The sequence below is a fragment of the Mustelus asterias genome, chromosome 25 (assembly GCF_964213995.1).
Source record: "Mustelus asterias chromosome 25, sMusAst1.hap1.1, whole genome shotgun sequence".
In the NCBI taxonomy this organism is placed as follows: Eukaryota; Metazoa; Chordata; class Chondrichthyes; order Carcharhiniformes; family Triakidae; genus Mustelus; species Mustelus asterias.
Window position 1 is genome coordinate 1,647,668 of NC_135825.1, and position 20,150 is coordinate 1,667,817.

The following is a 20,150-nucleotide window of genomic DNA, read 5'->3' on the forward strand; positions in this document are numbered from 1 at the left end:
GAAGGAGGAGATTCAGGCAGCAGGTCACGGTGTAGGTTTGGGAAGTGAGTGTTTTTAACATCCTGCAGTGACGGGGGAAGATTGGGACCATCTATTCTTCGGGGATTGGTGGTTTACCCTCCGTGCAGAGCAGGTAAAATGTTATTGTGATTTGATATGTCCGTTATTATTGAGCCTCATACACACTTTGTTTTTTTCTTTTCATCCTCTCTTTTAATTTCAAACCTAAGAACAAGAACAGACCATTCAGCCTCTCTACACTGTTCTCTCTCACAATCTCTCCCTATCCTGTTTTTTGATCATTTCCCGATCCTTGTAAGTTTAAGTTTATTTATTAGTGTCACAAGTAGCCTTACATTAACACTGCACTGAAGTTACTGTGAAAATCCCCCAGGCGCCACAGTCCGGCGCCTGTTCGGGTACATTGAGAGAGAATTCAGCATGGCCAATGCACCCTAACCCGCTCGTCTTTCGGACTGTGGGAGGAAACCGGAGGAAACCCACGCAGACACGGGGAGAACGTGCAAACTCCACACAGACAGTGACCCAAGCCGGGAATCAAACTCGGGTCCCTGGCGCTGTGTAACCACTGTGCCGCCCACTTTTGTACTTTTCGTTCATTCTGATATGCTTTGGCACTGAGTGTCTCTTTGATTCTGTCAGTAAAATTAGGATAATGTGGGATGAGATTAGATTGGGGAATTTTAAGCGTGGGATATTCCCAAAATCATTGCCACATATGCTTTGCCCTGTGTGTTGCACTGCCTGAAGATTGAATTCCCCTCATTCAGGTCAGGCCAGCTGGTCAGAATTGTGAGACTTCACCACTCGTGTTGGTTCAGGAAGTTTTTTAGTTTACAATCATTTTCTCAGACACACGGTGGGTCAAGAAAGTGACTGGTGTTCACCAACAAAACTATCACGTGTTCAGTGTCAATTTTCAGAGTTATTTCAAATCAGCTGGTGAACTGGATATTTAATAAAAATGCTTATTGTTAGCGATAAACCCATCTTCAACAGCATTAATAAAATGCCAGCACATGATCACTTTTAAACATATCAAGCAATACTTTATCATGGAAGGAAAAATATTAAATTCTATCACAATTCCCAATTATGGCAGTTCAGGGGCTATTGTACATTTGTAATTATGGAAATGAATTTTAGAGGAATCTTGAACTGTAATCTATCCCAGCACAATCTCAAAACGCATTTTGGACACAGATTTTAAACTGTGCCCAAAGCAGAAACTCTACCTTTATAATTTCTCTTGATCTTTCCATCATGTCTTGATTTTACGCAGGGAGATAGTGGTCCAGTGGTATTAGGGCCACGGGATAGTAATCCTGAGACCCGGGGTAATGCCCTGCGTTCAAATCCCACCAAGGCAGCTGGCAACATTTAAATTCAAATAAATCTGGAATATAAGACTAGTCTGAGTAATGGTGACCATGAAACTATCATCAGTTGTTGTAACGACCCATCTGGTTCACCAATATCCCTCCAGGGAAGGAACCCTGCCATCCTTACCCGGTCTGGCCTACATGTGACTCCAGAGCCACAGAAGTGTGGTTGACTCTCAACCGCCCTCTGAAATGGCCGAGCGGGAGACAGTTCAAGGGCGATTCGGGATGGGCACAAATGCTGGTCTTGTCTGCGACACCCACATCCCGTGAATGAATAAAGGAAAAGTAATTGTGCGCACACTTTTAATTCCACGTCCTCACTCTGGCTGTCTGTCCTCCCAGCTGCGGAAAGTAGATCACATACAACATTGCAATTAAATGGCACAATTAAGCAGCGTGTTTACATTTTAACAGTTTTTCAATCCGGTCGCCCTTGCAGCTGTTTTTTAAGGAAATGGGTATCTATAAATGGGAAGTATCTGTGAATAAAATTCTGATCGTTGCTGACCATGTTCTCCAACGCGCAAGGTGTAAGAATCTGCGGCAGTGAGAGATCTTGAAAAATATCAAATGACTATTAGGAATTGAAAGACCCTAATGACTGGTATTATCATTCATTATGTATAGGATCCAGTGGGTACAATTGCTGCCTTTTGTTTTCTGTCAAACTTCAACACTGAAAGTGATGTGTGCATGATAGCATAATGAAATCGGCTGCAGATAATGGATTTGAAAATATGCAGAAAACCCTTTAGTGCATTTGGAACTGAACCAAGCCTACTCTGAAAGAATAGTCCCAGAATATATTAATGAATTATTCTATCCTCAAGATTCGATTTTTTTAATTCAGCTTTTTATAAATGTGAGACCAAAAGTTCATCTTTTTTCCCCTCCTTGTCTCACAGTTGATCTTTCTCTGTGTCTCAGACTGTTCTGTCCGTAGCTCAGGAATATATAAACCCTGCCTTTCACCAACAGTGACAACCGGAGATAACGCTCAAACACTGCTGGCAAAGTGCCCACAGTTGGAAAGATTAGGTTGTGAACTTAAATGCAGAGCAGAGAAGCACTGAAGGCACAAGGCGGGGGGGGCAATTCTACCCAAAAAATTTCCCGTAAAAATGAGTAAATCCCGCCGTTTTTTTCAGCGGGATTTTCAGAGTGAATCTCTGTGCACTGCAGAGTGCCCCAAGGTGAATCACGCTGAAAATCAGGGGGCAGGGCCTATTCCCGCTGGAGAGGCCGGCAGCGTAGCGCTGAGCGGGCCACTGCGCTCCCGTCAATCTGTCAGGGCCGAGATTGGGGCATGCACAGTAGCCCCGCACTACCGGTCTCCCAATCACTGGCCAACCCCGCAATACCCACATCACTGGTCATGTGAACATGTCCGGGCCAGCCTCAACCGCGCCCACCCCCCCACCCCCCAGCCCATCTCGATGTCCCCCACTCATGTCCCGCAGCCCCAATCTCCCGATTCCCCCCCAACTGGCAGCCCTGATGCCCCCTCCCCCCCCCCCTGCAGTCCCAACCCCCCTCTGCAGCCCTGATCCACCCCGGCAGGCCGACCCCCCCCCCCCCCCCACCCCCCGCCCCCCCCCCCCCCCCCCACACCTTACCCTGATGGCCCAACCCCAATCGCTGGCCCCCCTCTCTCTGCTCGTGATCCCTATGCAGAATGGCAGCAGGAGCACCCCCCCCCCCCACCCCCCCCCCCCCAACCCTCACCAATCTCTCTCCAGAGGCCCTGCTCCCCATTAGGCCCAGCCCCCTTGGTATTGTTCGATGCCCGGTGGGCAGTGTCAAAGTGCCCCCTGGGCATTACCACTTTGCCCCTTGGCCAATGCCAGGAGCCTGACCCTCTGGGAGGCCCCGATTGCCCCCCCTTCACTCCAGCAGGGTTGGGCCACCTGCTCCCCACAAGTGGGGGGTTACTCTAAACCCCACTGGAGTGAACCACTCCTGGTGGGGGGTGAGGGGGGAGGGGGGGGAGTCACTAATGGGTCAGGAAATTGCAGTACTGGGTCCACTAATGATATTTAAAATCGATATTTGATTTGATTTATTATTGTCACGTGTACTAGTATACAGTGAAAAGTATTGTTTCTTGTGTGCTATACAGACAAAGCATACCGTTCATAGAGAAGGAAAGGAGAGAGTGCAGAATGTAGTGTTACAATCATAGCTAGGGTGTAGACAAAGATCAACTTAATGCAAGGTAGGTCCATTCAAAAGTCTGACAGCAGCAGGGAAGAAGCTGTTTTTGAGTCGGTTGGTACGTGACCTCAGACTTTTGTATCTTTTTCCCCGAAGGAAGAAGGGTGGAAGAGAGAATGTTCGGGGTGTGTGGCATCCTTAATTATGTTGGCTGCTTTGCCGAGGCAGCGGGAAGTGTAGACAGAGTCAATGGGATGGAGGCTGGTTTCCATGTTGGATTGGGTTACATTGTAGTTCCTTGCAGTCTTGGGCAGAGCAGGAGCCATACCAAGCTGTGATACATCCAGAAAGAATGCTTTCTATGGTGCATCTGTAAAAGTTGATGAGAGTCGTAGCTGACATGCCAAATTTCCTTCGTCTTCTGAGAAGGTAGAGGCATTGGTGGACTTTTTTAACTATAGTGTCGGCATGGGGGGACCAGGACAGGTTGTTGGTGATCTAGACACCTAAAAACTTGAAGCTCTCGACCCTCTCTACTTTGTCCCTGTTGATGTAGACAGGGGCATGTCTTTAAATTAACATTTACATAATTTATTCAGCTCCCCGCTAGGTTCTGGCACGGAGCTGACAGTGCCGGAAATCTGGCTGCCGGAGACTCACGGAGGCTGTGGCGCCCAATGGGGAGCCGCGAAATGGCCTCCGCTCGAGTCTCCCAGCAGTGCAGCGGGATGGGAGAATCGTCCCCAAGGATCCTGCGGTGACAACTGGGGCATTAGGCTCAGGACACCAGGTAATAAACTGGTGTTGTTCAAACACAGTGTCACCCAACCGGGCCCATTGAAAGGCTGCTTTTAGATTGGGTTTGCTGGGGTCCAGTCTGGATTTTACCCTTGTCCGCTGTGCACACTCTCAGCAGGAGCGGGATGGACAGCCTCACCTTCTGCCTCACCCCTGACGCAACCCCCAAAAGGAGGTGTGAGTAAAGCACCCACTAGGCCCCTGGGGCCTGTTGAGGTCCCCACTTGAGGCACTAAATCCCCCTCCATTGCCACAATTCGCTGTTTCTTCATCAAGTATGGTGAAAGGCGGGAAGGAGGGGATAGATCTTTTGGGACTTGCCCTGTGTGTATTGAGGTGTACCCCCTAAGATCATAGCAACCCTTTTGTGCATCCCTACCTGCCCTCCAACCCACCACCCCACCTCCCAACCCCCTTCCTGGGATGCCCGATCCCTCCCCACACAAAAAGGCCTCAGTTAGCTGTCTCTGGCGTCCATGATACTTCTTGCTGGACCTTCTTCCCAGCAGCACCCACTGCTCCTGCCTGTGCTGATTGGACTGCAAGAGATGTTGTCCAATCAGATTGGCTGACTGAACTCAAGGGTGTGGCTTCATTCTGCTGAGGGGCGAAGGTCACCGGAGCTCCTCGTTATAGCGGTCAACTTTTCTTCTGGGAGATGAGCGGTGCACCCCCCTGAAAGGTCCAGCTCACGTTTCCCTCTGTCTCGCTTTGCCTGTCATTGCCTTTTTTTATTCATTCATTCATGGCATGTGGGCATCACTGGCTGGACCAACATTCATTGCCCATCCCTAATTCTCCCTAAGCTGAGTGTCTCGCCAGGCTATTTCAGAGGGCGTTTAAGAGTCAACCACATTGCTGTGGGTCTGGGGTCAGATGTAGGCCAGACCGGGTAAGGATGGCAGATTTCCTTTCCTAAAGGACATTAGTAAACCTTAACCTTGCTTTCTCTTACCCTTTCTATAAACATTAGAATCATGAGAAATAGGGGCAGGTGTAGGTCAGACAGCCCCTTGAGCCTGTGTCATCACTCAATAAGATCAGTGATAATCGTTGGCCTCAATTTTACCCTCCAGCCCTTTCTCCAAATCTCTTGGCTCCCTTCGTAGCCAAAACTCTATCAACTCTTTGTCATGAACATGTTCAGGGGCAGCACGGTGGCACAGTGGTGAGCACAGCTGCCTCACAGCGCCAGGAACCTGGGTTCAATTCCCATCTTAGGTCACTGTGTGGAGTTTGCATGTTCCCCCCATGTCTGCGTGGGTTTCGTCTGACTGCTCCGGTTTCCTCCCAAAGTCTGAAAGATGTGCTGGTTAGCTGCACTGGCTGTGCTAAATTGCCCCTTAGTGTCAGGGGGACTAGCTAGGGTAAATGCATGGGGTTGTGGGGATAGGGTCTGGATGCGATTGTGGTCGGTGCAGACTCGATGGGCCGAATGGCTTCTTTTTGCACTGTAGGATTCTATAACTAGTCAGCATGCAATGCTCTGTGGATGGGCAGGGGCTGGAGGGGTGAGTGGGGGGGGGGGGGGGGGGGCGGTGCGGAGCGGGGGGCGGGGGGGGGGGGGGGGTGGCTGGTGGGTAGAATCCCAAAGATTCACAGCCCTTGGAGTGAAGAAATTCCTCCTCATCTTCGTCCATTGGTCGGCAAATGGAGATTCTTGGAGCGAGATGCGATGCTTCTTATCACTCTGTGTTTGGGGCCTGATGAGCTTGGTTCCAACTCCGACACAGCGGGCATGTTGTGTGTACAATTGTTGGGTAAAGCGTGCCGGACTCCGCATCGGTACATTTGAGTTCACACGGAATATCCACATCCAGAGCAGCCAGGTCCGCACCTTGATCCACGAGTAAATCTGACTCACTGTTACTGCTGCCCCTTTGGAGCTCACTGCCGCAGCCAACGTCCTCTCTTAACCCCGCGCAGCCGCAGAAAGGGCAGGAATTTTCATAGATTAGCAGCTAGTTGATAAATTCTGCTTATTGGTAAGATGCTTATTGGTTTCCAGAGTGGGTTAACCTGGTTGGAGTCGGCAGGGAGTCGGTGTGGTTGCTGCTGGGGGACCTTTCATTGATGACAAAGATTCAGCACAGCTCAGTCGCTCCATCAGGGAATTCTCCTTGGAACACAGCATGGCTGAGAATATCATAGAAATGATAGAATATGAACGGGTCAAGTAAAGCAGGACAGCTGCTGGAAGACAGAGGAAGAGGAGGGAGAGATGGGGTTTGGACAGGTAGCCATATCCACCCAGTGAAGATCAGGCTGTGAGATATCTCAGCTCAGTAAGAACCTCCTCTGGTATCTCCTGCAGCCAGAACTGTAACCTCACAGGATGCTGAGGCTGAGTGGCCATGGGACTGAGATCTGGATCTGTCTGAGTGGGAGCTGGAGAGATTCACAATGCCATACAGTTAGCTTATCCACCTGGAGATCATCGAGGCTCGGTATTGAAGGCAAGATAACTACATTTGTTTGATTCTCTCAGCGAGAAAGAGGTGACAGGGGCATTCAGCTCCGCAAGGATACTGCATTTTGCCATTCACATTCCAACTCTACCCTGTTCTGGAATTCAAGCAAAACCCTTTCCCACAACATGCAGCTGGTTTGTGACTGTGGACAGTGATCCAGAAAGTTCAATGCCCATTACCCTGGCACCGTCAGGAAGTGTTCATGCTGTGGCACACACGGGGTTAACTGCATTCGAGCTACTCAGCAACAGAACAGAAGACCATCCACCGACCATCGGACTGTGAACCCCGGTGTGATGTAAGCAGCACCTATACAATAAAAGTCAAATTATAATGAGAAATACAATAGAATAGAGAACTGAGAGCCGTGTACACAGAACAGTGTGTTACACACAGTGAGAGCTGTGTACACTGAACAGTGTGTTACACACGGAGAGCTGTGTATACTGAACAATGTGTTATACAGGGAGAGCTGTGTACACTGAACAGTGTGTTACACACAGGGAGAGCTGTGTACACTGAACAGTGTGTTACACACAGTGAGAGCTGTGTACATAGAACAGTGTGTAGCACACAGGGAGAGCTGTGTACACTGAACAGTGTGTTACACACAGGGAGAGCTGTGTACACTGAACAGTGTGTTACACACAGTGAGAGCTGTGTACATAGAACAGTGTGTAGCACACAGGGAGAGCTGTGTACACTGAACAGTGTGTTACACACAGGGAGAGCTGTGTACACTGAACAGTGTGTTACACACAGGGAGAGCGGTGTATACTGAACAATGTGTTATACAGGGAGAGCAGTGTATACTGAACAGTGTGTCACACACAGGGAGAGCTGTGTATACTGAACAGTGTGTCACACACAGGGAGAGCTGTGGATACTGAACTGTGTGTTTAATTAGTGAAAAATTAATTCTAAATATAAGGTGAATTGCAATGGATCTCGTGCGGAGATAAATAACAAATTTGTTAAATGGATTATCATCTGGAATGTCTGGAATGGTGATTGATTCAGTACAATATTCACTTCCAAAGTGAATTGGGTGAACCCTTACCCTGGAGAAAGACAGCTGGGTGTGGTATTTATGGGATTGCTGTGTGAAAGCACGAGCATCTTGGGCTGAATGGCCTCAGCATATTGCTCATTCTAATCTTCTGTCTATGGAGATGCATGTGTGGTTCTGGACGTGGATTGGTTGCTGGGAGGAGGTCACATCATACGCACAAACGTACCAATTCAGAGCAGGAGTAGGCCACTCGGCCCCTCCAACCTGCTCCCCCATTCAATAAGATCATTGGCTGATCTGATTGTAACCGACCCCGATTACCTTTCACCCGCCCCCCTCGTTAATCAAGAATCTACCCCACTCTGCCTTAAAAATATTCAAAGACTCTCTGCTTCCACAGCCTATTGAGGAAGAGAGTTCCAGAGACTCAGCACCCACCGAGAGAAATATGTCTTCCCATCTCCGTCTAAAATGAGTGACCCCATATTTGTAGGCAGTGACCCCCAGTTCCAAATTCCAGTGGGTACAAATCTAGTCTGTGCAACCTTTCCTCATAAGACAACTCGCCCATTCCTGGTATCAGCCTAGTAAACCTTCTCTGAACTGCTTCTCATGTATTTACATATTCCCTTAAATAAGGAGACCAACACTGTACACAATACTCCAGATCTGGTCTCACCAATGCCCTGTATAACTGAAGCATTACCTCCTTAGTTTTGTAATCAATTCCCCTCACAATAAACGATAACATTCTATTAGCTTTCCTAATTACTTGCTGCATAACCAGTCTTTTGTGATTTATGCACTAGGACACCCAGATCCCTCTGCCTCAGAGCTCTGCAATCTCTCACCATTTAGATATTAAGATTCTTTTTGATTCTTCCTGCTACAATTCCACATTATACTCCATTTACCAGATCTTTGCCTATTCATGTAAACTATCTATGTCACTTTGCAGCCTTGAGTCCTCTTCACAATTTACTTTCCTACCTATCTTTGTGTCATCAGTAAATTTAGCAGCCGTACCTTCAGCCCCTTCATGCATGTTACTTGCAGAAATTCTAACAGGTTGAAGCTCTCACACTGAAACGTGTGAAACATCACTTGCCACATCCTGCTAACCAGAAAATGACCCATTCTGTCTATAGAAGCTAGCCAATCATCTACCATCAAACATTTAGCATTGTATCATAGAACATAGAACATAGAACATTACAGCGCAGAACAGGCCCTTCGGCCCACGATGTTGCACCGACCAGTTAAAAAAAAACTGTGACCCTCCAACCTAAACCAATTTCTTTTCGTCCATGAACCTATCTACGGATCTCTTAAACGCCCCCAAACTAGGCGCATTTACTACTGATGCTGGCAGGGCATTCCAATCCCTCACCACCCTCTGGGTAAAGAACCTACCCCTGACATCGGTTCTATAACTACCCCCCCTCAATTTAAAGCCATGCCCCCTCGTGCTGGATTTCTCCATCAGAGGAAAAAGGCTATCACTATCCACCCTATCTAAACCTCTAATCATCTTATATGTTTCAATAAGATCCCCTCTTAGCCGCCGCCTTTCCAGCGAAAACAATCCCAAATCCCTCAGCCTCTCCTCATAGGATCTCCCCTCCATACCAGGCAACATCCTGGTAAACCTCCTCTGCACCCTCTCCAAAGCCTCCACATCCTTCCTGTAATGTGGGGACCAGAACTGCACACAGTACTCCAAGTGCGGCCGCACCAGAGTTGTGTACAGTTGCAACATAACGCTACGACTCCTAAATTCAATCCCCCTACCAATAAACGCCAAGACACCATATGCCTTCTTAACAACCTTATCTACTTGATTCCCAACTTTCAGGGATCTATGCACACATACACCTAGATCCCTCTGCTCCTCCACACTATTCAAAGTCCTCCCGTTAGCCCTATACTCAACACATCTGTTATTCCTACCAAAGTGAATTACCTCACACTTCTCCGCATTAAACTCCATCCGCCACCTCTCGGCCCAACTTTGCAACCTGTCTAAGTCTTCCTGCAAACTACGACACCCTTCCTCACTGTCTACCACACCACCGACTTTGGTGTCATCAGCAAATTTGCTAATCCACCCAACTATACCCTCATCCAGATCATTAATCAATATTACAAACAGCAGTGGCCCCAAAACAGATCCCTGAGGTACACCACTTGTAACCGCACTCCATGATGAATATTTACTATCAACCACCACCCTCTGTTTCCTATCCGCTAGCCAATTCCTGATCCAATTTCCTAGATCACCCCCAATCCCATACATCTGCATTTTCTGCAGAAGCCTACCATGGTGAACCTTATCAAACGCCTTACTAAAATCCATATATACCATGTCCACTGCCTTGCCCCCATCCACCTCCTTGGTCACTTTCTCAAAAAACTCAATAAGGTTAGTAAGGCACGACCTACCTGCCACAAAACCATGCTGACTATCACCTATCAATTCATTACTCTCCAAATAACTATAAATCCTATCCCTTATAATTTTTTCCAACATCTTGCCGACAACAGAAGTGAGACTCACCGGTCTATAATTCCCGGGGAAGTCTCTGTTCCCCTTCTTAAACAATGGGACAACATTCGCTAACCTCCAATCTTCTGGTACTATACCAGAGGCCAACGACGACCTGAAGATCAGAGCCAGAGGCTCTGCAATCACTTCTCTTGCCTCCCAGAGAATCCTTGGATAAATCCCATCCGGACCAGGGGATTTATCTATTTTCAGACCCTCCAGAATATCCTGCACATCCTCCTTATCAACTGTAATACTGTCTATTCTACTCCCTTGCAACCCAGTGTCCTCCTCAGCTATATTCATGTCCCCTTGCGTGAACACCGAAGAGAAATATTGGTTCAATGCTTCACCAATCTCCTCCGGTTCCACACATAACTTCCCTCTGCCATCTATAACTGGCCCTAAACTTGCCCTAACCAACCTTCTGTTCTTGACATACCTATAGAACGCCTTAGGATTCTCTTTAACCCTATCCGCCAAAGTCTTCTCATGTCCCCTTTTAGCCCTTCTAAGCTCGCTCTTCAACTCCCTCTTAGCCAATCTAAAGCTTTCTAGTGCACTACCCGAGTGCTCACGTCTCATCCGAACATAAGCCTCCTTTTTCTTTTTAACCAACAAAGAAACTTTTTTGGTGCACCATGGTTCCCTAGCCCTACCAATTCCTCCTTGCCTGACAGGGACATACCTATCACAGACTCGCAGTAGCTGCTCCTTGAAAAAACTCCACATGTCGGACGTTCCCAGTCCCTGTAATCTCCTAGTCCAACCTATGTTTCCTAATTCTCTCCTAATAGCCTCATAATTACCCTTCCCCCAGCTAAAACCACTGGCCCGAGGTTCATGCCTATCCCTTTCCATCACTAAGGTGAACGTAACCGAGTTGTGGTCACTATCACCAAAATGCACACCAACTTCCAAGTCTAGCACCTGGTCTGGCTCATTTCCCAGCACCAGATCCAATATAGCCTCACCTCTAGTTGGCCTGTCTACATACTGAGTCAAAAAACCTTCCTGCACGCTTTGAACAAAAACTGACCCCTCTAACGAGCTAGAGCTATAACAATTCCAGTCAATATTAGTCAAGTTAAAATCCCCCATAACAATTGCCCTATTACTTTCACTCCTAAGCAGGATTGACTCCGCAATCCTTTCCTCAACCTCTCTAGAACTTTTAGGAGGTCTATAAAAGACTCCCAACAGGGTGACCTCTCCTCTCCTATTTCTAATCTCCGCCCATACTACCTCAACAGATAAGTCCTCATCAAACCTCCTCTCTGACACTGTGATACAATCTCTGACCAATAATGCTACCCCTCCCCCTCTTCTACCTCCTTCCCTACTTCGACTAAAACATTTGAACCCCGGGACCTGCAGCATCCATTCCTGCCCCTGCTCTATCCATGTCTCTGAAATAGCCACAACATCGAAGTCCCAGGTACTGATCCACGCTGCAAGTTCACCCACTTTATTGCGAATACTCCTGGCATTGAAGTATACACATTTCAAACCCTGCTCCACCCCACCTCTGCAATGCCGTGCATTGCAGTCCCCATCCATGCATCATTTTTGGGGATGGTGGGATCTGTACAAAGCCGTTGTTCCTGAACTGAAGTGGGACCAGATCCTTGCAGGGAGGTTTGCTGCTGCCGTTGAGGGTGTTTAAACTCTCTTGGCAGTGGGGTGGGATCCCGAGAGGAGGTTCAGCAGATGGAAGATGCACAGCTACAATTGGAAGAGACAGCAAGTGAGTCAGGAAGGCAGAGAGGTTATAGGCCGGGCAAGGCACAAGGGAGCTTGGCAAGACTGGATAGTGTTTATTTTAATGCCAGGAGGCTGATGGACAAGGCAGATGAGTTGAGGCACACATTAAAACATGGGGGTTTGATATCATTGCTGTCACTGACACATGCTGGAGAGAGGGGCAGGATTGGCAGTTCAATATTTCAGGATATAGGACTGTCAGGCGAGACAGGGAAGGAGGTAAAAGAGGAGGGTGTTGTAATTTTGATCAGGAATCAATTACAGCAGCAGGGAGGGACAACATATTAGAAAGCTCTTCAAATGGAGCCATATGGGTAGAACTTAAAAACCAAAAAGGAGCAAGCACATTGCTGGGAGTTTTCTATAGGCCCCTAACAGTCAGAGAAATAGAAGAACAGATATGTAGACAAATTTAGAGAATTGTAAAAGTCATCGGGCAGTGATAGTGGGGAATTTCAACTTCCCCAACATTAGCTGGGGTAGTCACAGTGTGAAAGGTTGAGAGGGAGCGGAATTCTTAAAATGCGTCCAGGAGGACTTTTTAAACCATTATGTCGAAGATCCAACAGGAGAGGGGGCGGTCCTGGCGTTAATTTTAGGTAACAAAGCCTGGCAAGTGGTCGAAGTATCAGTGGGGGAGCATTTCTCTGGCAGTGGTAATAACAGTAAGAAGTCTCACAACACCAGGTTAAAGTCCAACAGGTTTATTTGGTAGCAAATACCATAAGCTTTCGGAGCTTGCTGCTCCTTCTTACTGACTTCTTACTGTGCTTACCCCAGTCCAACGCCGGCATCTCCACATCAGTGGTAATAACGCAGTTAGATTCAGGATTGTTGTGGACAAGGACAAGGATGGGCCGGAAATCAAAGTTCTAAAGTGGGGGCAGGCTGTTTTAATAAGATCAGATATGAATCGGCCAGAGTCAACTCGGAACAGACACTTTTCTGTGGCGGAATTGTGGGCTGCTTTCAAGAAGGAAATAGGGAGAGAACAGGGACAACATGTTTCAATAAAGAAAAAGTGTGGGATCAGGAAACCCAGCGAGCCCCTGGATATCGAGGGATATACAGCTTTGGATAAAGAGAAAAACGGAGGCTTATGGCAGACATCGAGGGCTCAAAACAACAGAAGCCCTAGAGGAATATAGAATGTGCAAGAGGGAACTTGAAAAGGAAATTAGGAGAGCAAAAAGGGGACATGAAGGATACTAGCAGGTAGAATAAAGGGAAATCCTAAGTTATTTTACAAGAACATTAAGGGTAATAAGATAACAAGGGAAAGAGTAGGGCCCATTAAAGGCCCATTAAAGGCCACAGTGATCATTTGTGTGGGGAGCCGGAGGATATCAGTAAGGTTCTAAATGAATACTTTGTGTTGGTGCTCACGAGAGAGAGAGACAATGTGGGTATAGAAATCGGGGAGAAGGACTGTGATATAATTAAAGAAATTAACATCAACAGAGGGGAGGTTCTGAGTGGTCTGGCAAGCTTAATAGTAGATAAATCTCCAGGGCCGGATGAAATGTATCCCAGGCTGTTCAGTGAGGCAAGGGAGGAAATAGCAGGGTCACTGGCAATAGTTTTCAATTCCTCTCAGGCCTCAGGAGAGGTGCCGGAGGGCTGGAGGACAGTCAATGTGGTCCTGCTATTCAGGAAAGGAGGAATGGATAAACCAGGAAACTACAGGCCGGTCAGTCTAACCTCAGCGTTGGGGAAATTGGAAGCAATTCTGAGAAAGAGAATTAATCTGCATTTGGACAGGCAGAGATTAATCAAGAACAGTCAGCGCGGTTTGTTAAGGGGAGGTCATGTCTGACCAGCTTGATTGAATGTTTGAAAGAAGTGACGAGGTGGGTCGATGAGGGCAATGTTTTTGATGTGATCTACTTGGACTTCAGCAAGGCTTTTGATAAGGTCCCACAGGGGAGACTGATAGCGAAGGTTGGAGCCCATGGGATCCAAGGAAATTTGGCAAATTGGATCCAGAATTGGCTGAGTGGCAGGAAGCAGAGGGTGATGGTCGAGGGGTGTTTTACTGGACTGGAAGATTGTGTCCAGTGGGGTCCCACAGGGATCAGTATTGGGCCCTTGCTGTTTGTGGTTTATATCAATGATTTAGACTTGAATGCAGGAGAGTTGATCAGTAAGTTCGTGGATGATATGTAAATTAGTAGAGTGGTAAATAGTGAGGATAGCCTTAGATTACAGAAGGATATAGATGGGCTGGTCAACGGCAAGTGGAATTCAATCTGGATCAGTGTGAGATGATGTACTTGAGCAGGACAAACAAGGCAAGGGAATACATGATGAATGACAGGACCCTGGGAAGCACCAAGGGTCAGAGGGACCTTGGTGTGCATAGACACCAGTCCCTTAAGGTAATAGGACAAGTGGATAAAGTGGTTACGAAGGCATATGGTACACTTGCCTTTATTAGCTGAAGCGTCACCTTTAAGAGCAGGAGGTTATGGTTAGGCCACAGCTAGAGTATTGTGCGCAGTTCTGGAATCCACGTTACCGGAGGGATGTGATAGCACTGGAAAGGGCACAGAGGAGATTTACCAGGATGTAGTCTGGGCTGGAGAGTTTTAGTTATGAAGAGAGATTAGATTGACTGGAGTTGTGTTCCTTGGAACAGAGGAGACTGAGGGGGGAAATGATGGAGAAGCATAAAATTATGAGGGACGTAGATAGAATAGACAGAAAGAAACTTTTTCCCATTGGTGGAGAGGTCAATGACTAGAGGACAGAGATTTAAGGTAAAAGGTTTAAAGGGGATGTGATGAAAAACTTGTTCACCCAGAGGGTGGTGGGAGTCTGGAACTCGCTGCCTGAAAGGGTGGTGGAGGCACAGATCCTCATAACGTTGAAGAATATTTAGATGTTCACTTGTGATGCCAACGCAGACAAAGCTGTGAGACAAGTGCTGGAAAATGGGATTAGGATAGTTGGATAGTTTGTCTTTGACTGGCACAGATGCAATGGGCCGAAGGGCCTTTTTCTGTGCTGTAGACCTCTATGACTCTATATTCAGCTCAGGTTGTGAGTCCAGTCCAGTTGCTGAGAATGCCACGACGGTCAGTCAGCAGTGATCGCATTTCCAATCACAGTTCTTTTTGTCATGATGATATTTGTCCCCAGAAGCAGTACAGTAAGGAACATGTGTCATTTGTTTAAAATGTCTGCAGAATCTGTAGTTGTTGGTAAGAATGTTTGGAAAGGACTTTTCAGAGTTTGCACCAATTGAAAAGGGATAATTTCTTGGATAATATGAAATAGAGGTCCATGTGACCCGGCAACCCTTGACCTGGAAGCAATATCAACAGGGAGGAAGTTTAGAGATGGATGCCATGTGGCCAAAGAGAGCTACAGATGGAGGAGCTGGTGGGTGAACCAATCAGCAGACAGATGCAGACACAGAGCAAGCAGAGACAGAAAGAGGAACATAGAGAATTCCTGTGAGGAGAAGATGCACAGCACCCTGGGAAAGAGGTTAGTTTTACTGTTTGATGAAGAGGAGACAGGAGCTCTTGGTGATATCTGTGCACTGGCTAAAAAGGACTAAAACTTGGATAGCTCTTTGAATAGCTCGGAGACACTAAAGAACTGAGTGTTTTCCCAGAAGTGTCCAAACCATGAAGCAGGGTGTTATTGGTTGGTTGGGTGAATAGGAAATCTAGGAAGTTATAGCTTCTGGACTGTTGTACCCTGAGGGAGAAAGGGTTGGTACAAGTGTTGCCTTGGCGATAATCATACCCGTAAAATTTAAAGGTGAAAGCTGTTTTCAGGTAGGACTCCTGGCCTACCCTGCCTGAATAAAGTTTAAGTTTATTCAGTTTATTTTATTGGTCTCATAAGTAGCCTTACATTAACACTGCAATGAAGTTACTGTGAAAATCCCCTAAAAATTCCCCAAAGAACAATATATTGTGGAACCGTATAGCTACATAATGTTACATTTACGCAGGGAGAGATGTGGGTGCTTGTGGCTGTGGAAGATGTATTTTTGTGTGTCGATTATTGAAAGTGAAACTTCGGATGGCACGGTAGCACAGTGGGTTAGCGCTGCTGTCTCACAGCACCAGGGACCCAGGTTCGATTCCCGGCTTGGGTCACTGTCTGTGTGGAGTTTGCACATTCTCCTCGTGTCTGCGTGGGTTTCCTCCGGGTGCTCCGGTTTCCTCCCACATTCTGAAAGACGTGCTGGTCAGGGGCATTGACCCGAACAGGCACCGGAGTGTGGCGACTAGGGGAATTTCACAGTAACTTCATTGCAGTGTTAATGTAAGCCTTACTTGTGACTAATAAATAAACTTTTATCTTTTTTTGAGGTATCCTTGCCTGTTAATTAATTTGAATTTGCCTTGGTTCTGATTTATGTTCAAGTAAAAGTTACAAAAAGGGAAATCTTGTTGGTAATTTCATCGATTGGGTGTTTTGGAGTAAATTTATTCTTCTTCACTGATGCTTCTCCCTGTGGGGATGATGATATCATTGTTTCGATGTTGATATGGTGCCAGGATTTTGAAATTCTGGCATTTTAGTTTCGAAATGGAAAATTTTTTAAAAATCTCATTTTGAGGTTAGCTTCACAACATCACTGATGCAAAAATCATCAGGAAAGTGTAAGTTTAAAATGCAAGTTTCTTTCTGAATTCTGTAAGATGCATTTAAAGTATTGCAGCTTCAGATTCACGTATAAATAAAAGAATCTGCATTTCTATAGCACCTTTCACAACCTCAGCACATAGTAAAGCGTTTTGCCAATACTATACTGGCCAGTGAAATATTATTGAAGAATAGTTTCAATGTCAGAAATGTAACTGACATTTCGTGCACAGCGGAAACTGACAAACAGCAAAGAGATGAATGAGCAGATCATCTGTTTTAGTGCCTGTTGGTTGAGGGATAAGTATTGGTCAGGGTGCCACAGAGACCTTCCCTGAATGATGAATGTGACCTGACACAATATGTATTGGTTGGAATCTAAGGATAGTACAAGAGGTCACACGAGTTGTTAAGAAAGGTTAAGAGGTTGTTTAGAATAGAAGTGATAAAGCTAGGAAAAGGCCATTCGGCCCAGCCGGTCCACACTGACACTTGTCCTTCACATCAGCAGAAAGCCTAACCCAGCAGCTGGAAGTATGTTTAAACTTCAATAGGAGACAAGTGTGGTGAAACAGCAAACAGCCTGGTGAGATTGGCAGTGTTACATCCGAGTCCTGGCAGGAACTTGGTGAAACAACCACGCTCATACAGTTTAATCAGAGAGTTGGAAATTACCACAAGCCACTTCTCACTAAAGGGCATTTTTACAGCAGTAACGACCCTGTCAGTTTCTGAAGGTTGAAAAGTTCAAATGTTGAGGAGTTCTTGGATTTACGGTTGGTAACATGTTGAAACCGATGGAAGGAAAACATTTCTTACACGCCACAAACCCAGGACTGTTCAGCGTTAAATTATCAAATCACCCAAAATAATGAACCTTCACATCAAACCACACCAAGCTAACAGAGTGAGGAAGACAATTGGGGAACTTTATCCCACTTTCACCTGCGACTCAGTTTGATGATGTGGAGATGCTGGGGTTGGACTGGGGTGGGCACAGTGAAAAGTCTCATAACACCAGGTTAAAGTCCAACAGGATCATCTGGTAGCGCGAGAGGGGGCAGCGCTCCGAAAGCTCGTGCTACCAAATAAACCTGCTGGACTTTAACCTGGTGTTGTGACACTTCTTACTGGACTCAGTTTCAGTGTAGGAGCAATGAAAATTGGACACAGAATGGATTCGAACATTTCAGCAAACCCTCAGAAACAGAATATTATTCATACACTCCGATGAATTGGAAATGAAACTTCCCAGAGTAAAGTTCCCGATACTCTGTGTTCAAGGGAAGTTACAGCACTGAGCTTGTAGTAGTTATCCCAGATTCAATCCCTGGTCTGTGCAAGGTTTCCCAACAGGAAGGAGCAAAACACAGACACTGCTTATTTCACTGCTCATTATCCAGGGAACTGAAAATAAAAAACATTGAGTGAGAACAGGACAAAGAACATGGTACAAACACTTCTGGGCATCAATCTTTAAAGGAGGGGTAGAGATGGGAACAAAGGAAAAATAGAGATAAGAGGCAACTCCTGAGGTAAGGACAACTCGTGACTCCTACACGAGGTCGGGACAACTCCTACCTGATGGTCAGACTGAATAGCTGATAACTTCCTATCTTAGTCAGCACTGGGGTTGCCAACTCTGGCTAGACAGATTCTTGGAGGTGTCATTAAGTGACCCCTGACCTCCAGCTGCCCTGCCCCGACGCTCTACACCATTAAATGTCTGACTCACTTGACAATCCTCATCTGCAGGTTGGGATTTGGTGTTAGGCTCAGTGCTGGAACAGGGAATGTCTCTACACAATAGTAAAATTATCAGTACAGCGTATGTGACCCTAAGAAACATTCCTGTCAGCAATCAGAAGGCCAACCTTTCCACCTTTACTCTGTTATTATTATGGGCTGTTAAAAAAGGCCCCAATATCAGCTGTCCTCAAACATCGCTGTAATTGCCTTGTTTGGACTTCATCAAGATTTAGAAAAGTTTCCAACAACTCAAGAGATCTCTTTCATTGTAATGTAGATATTTCTGATTGTAAAAGTGAAACAGAAACTGCTTTAACTAAACTCTGAATTAATTCTTTGCCAGTTCCATCCTTTCCAATGCAACTTCCATTCATTCATAATCTAATGGAACTCCTGCTGCAGCACCCCCATAGTTCAGGCTCTCCACCAAGTGTATGTCAAGGCAGTCAGTGTGGTTAGTCTAAGTACCACACCTCATTCTGGCCTTGTCTTTGGCCAACATGTGCACATTATAGCCTGGAGCTGTTGAACAGTTGTCAGCGCTCAGTAACACGCCAACCCCTGTCCTACAGCTCAGTAACACGCCAACCCCTGTCCTACAGCTCAGTAACACGCCAACCCCTATCGTACAGCTCAGTAACATGCCAACCCCTGTCCGCAAGCTCAGTAACACGCCGACTCCTGTCCGCAAGCTCAGTAACTGTTACTGAGCTTGCGGACAGGGGTTGGCGTGTTACTGAGCTGTACGATAGGGGTTGGCGTGTTACTGAGCTGTAGGACAGGGGTTGGCGTGTTACTGAGCTGTAGGACAGGGGTTGGCGTGTTACTGAGCTGTAGGACAGGGGTTGGCGTGTTACTGAGCTGTAGGACAGGGGTTGGCGTGTTACTGAGCTGTAGGACAGGGGTTGGTGCGTTACTGAGCTTGCGGACAGGTGTTAGCATGTTACTGAGCTGTACGATAGGGGTTGGCATGTTACTGAGCTGTAGGCGAATGGTCACTAATCGATTCTCTTTCTCAATCATCCCCCTTTCAGGTTTTAAGCCATGATGGTGGAATCTGCATCAGAGGCAATACGAAGCACTTCAGCCAATCAAAATGGAGTTAGTAGTTTAAGCAGCCAGTCAGACGGTGGAGGGCGAGAAGGTGGTTCCAATGGGGATGCGAATGGGGAAGTGAGTCCTGTGGAATTGTTGCATCTGCAGCAACAGCAAGTCCAGGTTGGTGCTCTTCCTCTTACATTACTCACTGTGCAGTAAACGCTGATTAGAAATGTGACCTCATCTCCCAGGGTTGGACACGTCCTACATTAGACCCAGTCTGGACCCTGAGCCAGAACTCGCTCAGTGAGTTGGTAACCAGTTGTTGACAAGTCTGTGATGATAGCTCAGCAATAAGCTGACGCCGGGACATTGCCAGGGCCACCTTGGCAGGTGAGCTCAGAGTTGTGTGGGATTGAAAATGATGCGTCAGAAATGCTCCTCCCCTCCTCCATTTTGCTGTCACTTCTCGCATTTATGTGCAGGAAGAATACAACATGGTTTTCTGTCCATTGTGATTGGCTATCAGGTGGTGTTGTTGTGGTTGTGTTTGTACGTGCGCGGGTCCATACCTCCCAGAAACAGCGCAAAATCCTTGTTGATAG

General features: G+C 46.7%; 1 protein-coding gene across 2 annotated transcripts in view; it reads left to right on the forward strand.

Moving 5' to 3' along the window:
* foxp4 (forkhead box P4) overlaps positions 1-20,150 on the forward strand; it is a 447,909-nt gene that overhangs the window by 77,145 nt on the left and 350,614 nt on the right. For both annotated transcript variants that reach the window (XM_078241974.1, XM_078241973.1), the window contains exon 2: positions 19,542-19,725. In XM_078241974.1, coding sequence (XP_078098100.1) covers positions 19,552-19,725 — 174 coding nt within the window. In that variant the 5' untranslated portion in view covers positions 19,542-19,551. The remainder of the gene's footprint in view (positions 1-19,541; positions 19,726-20,150) is intronic.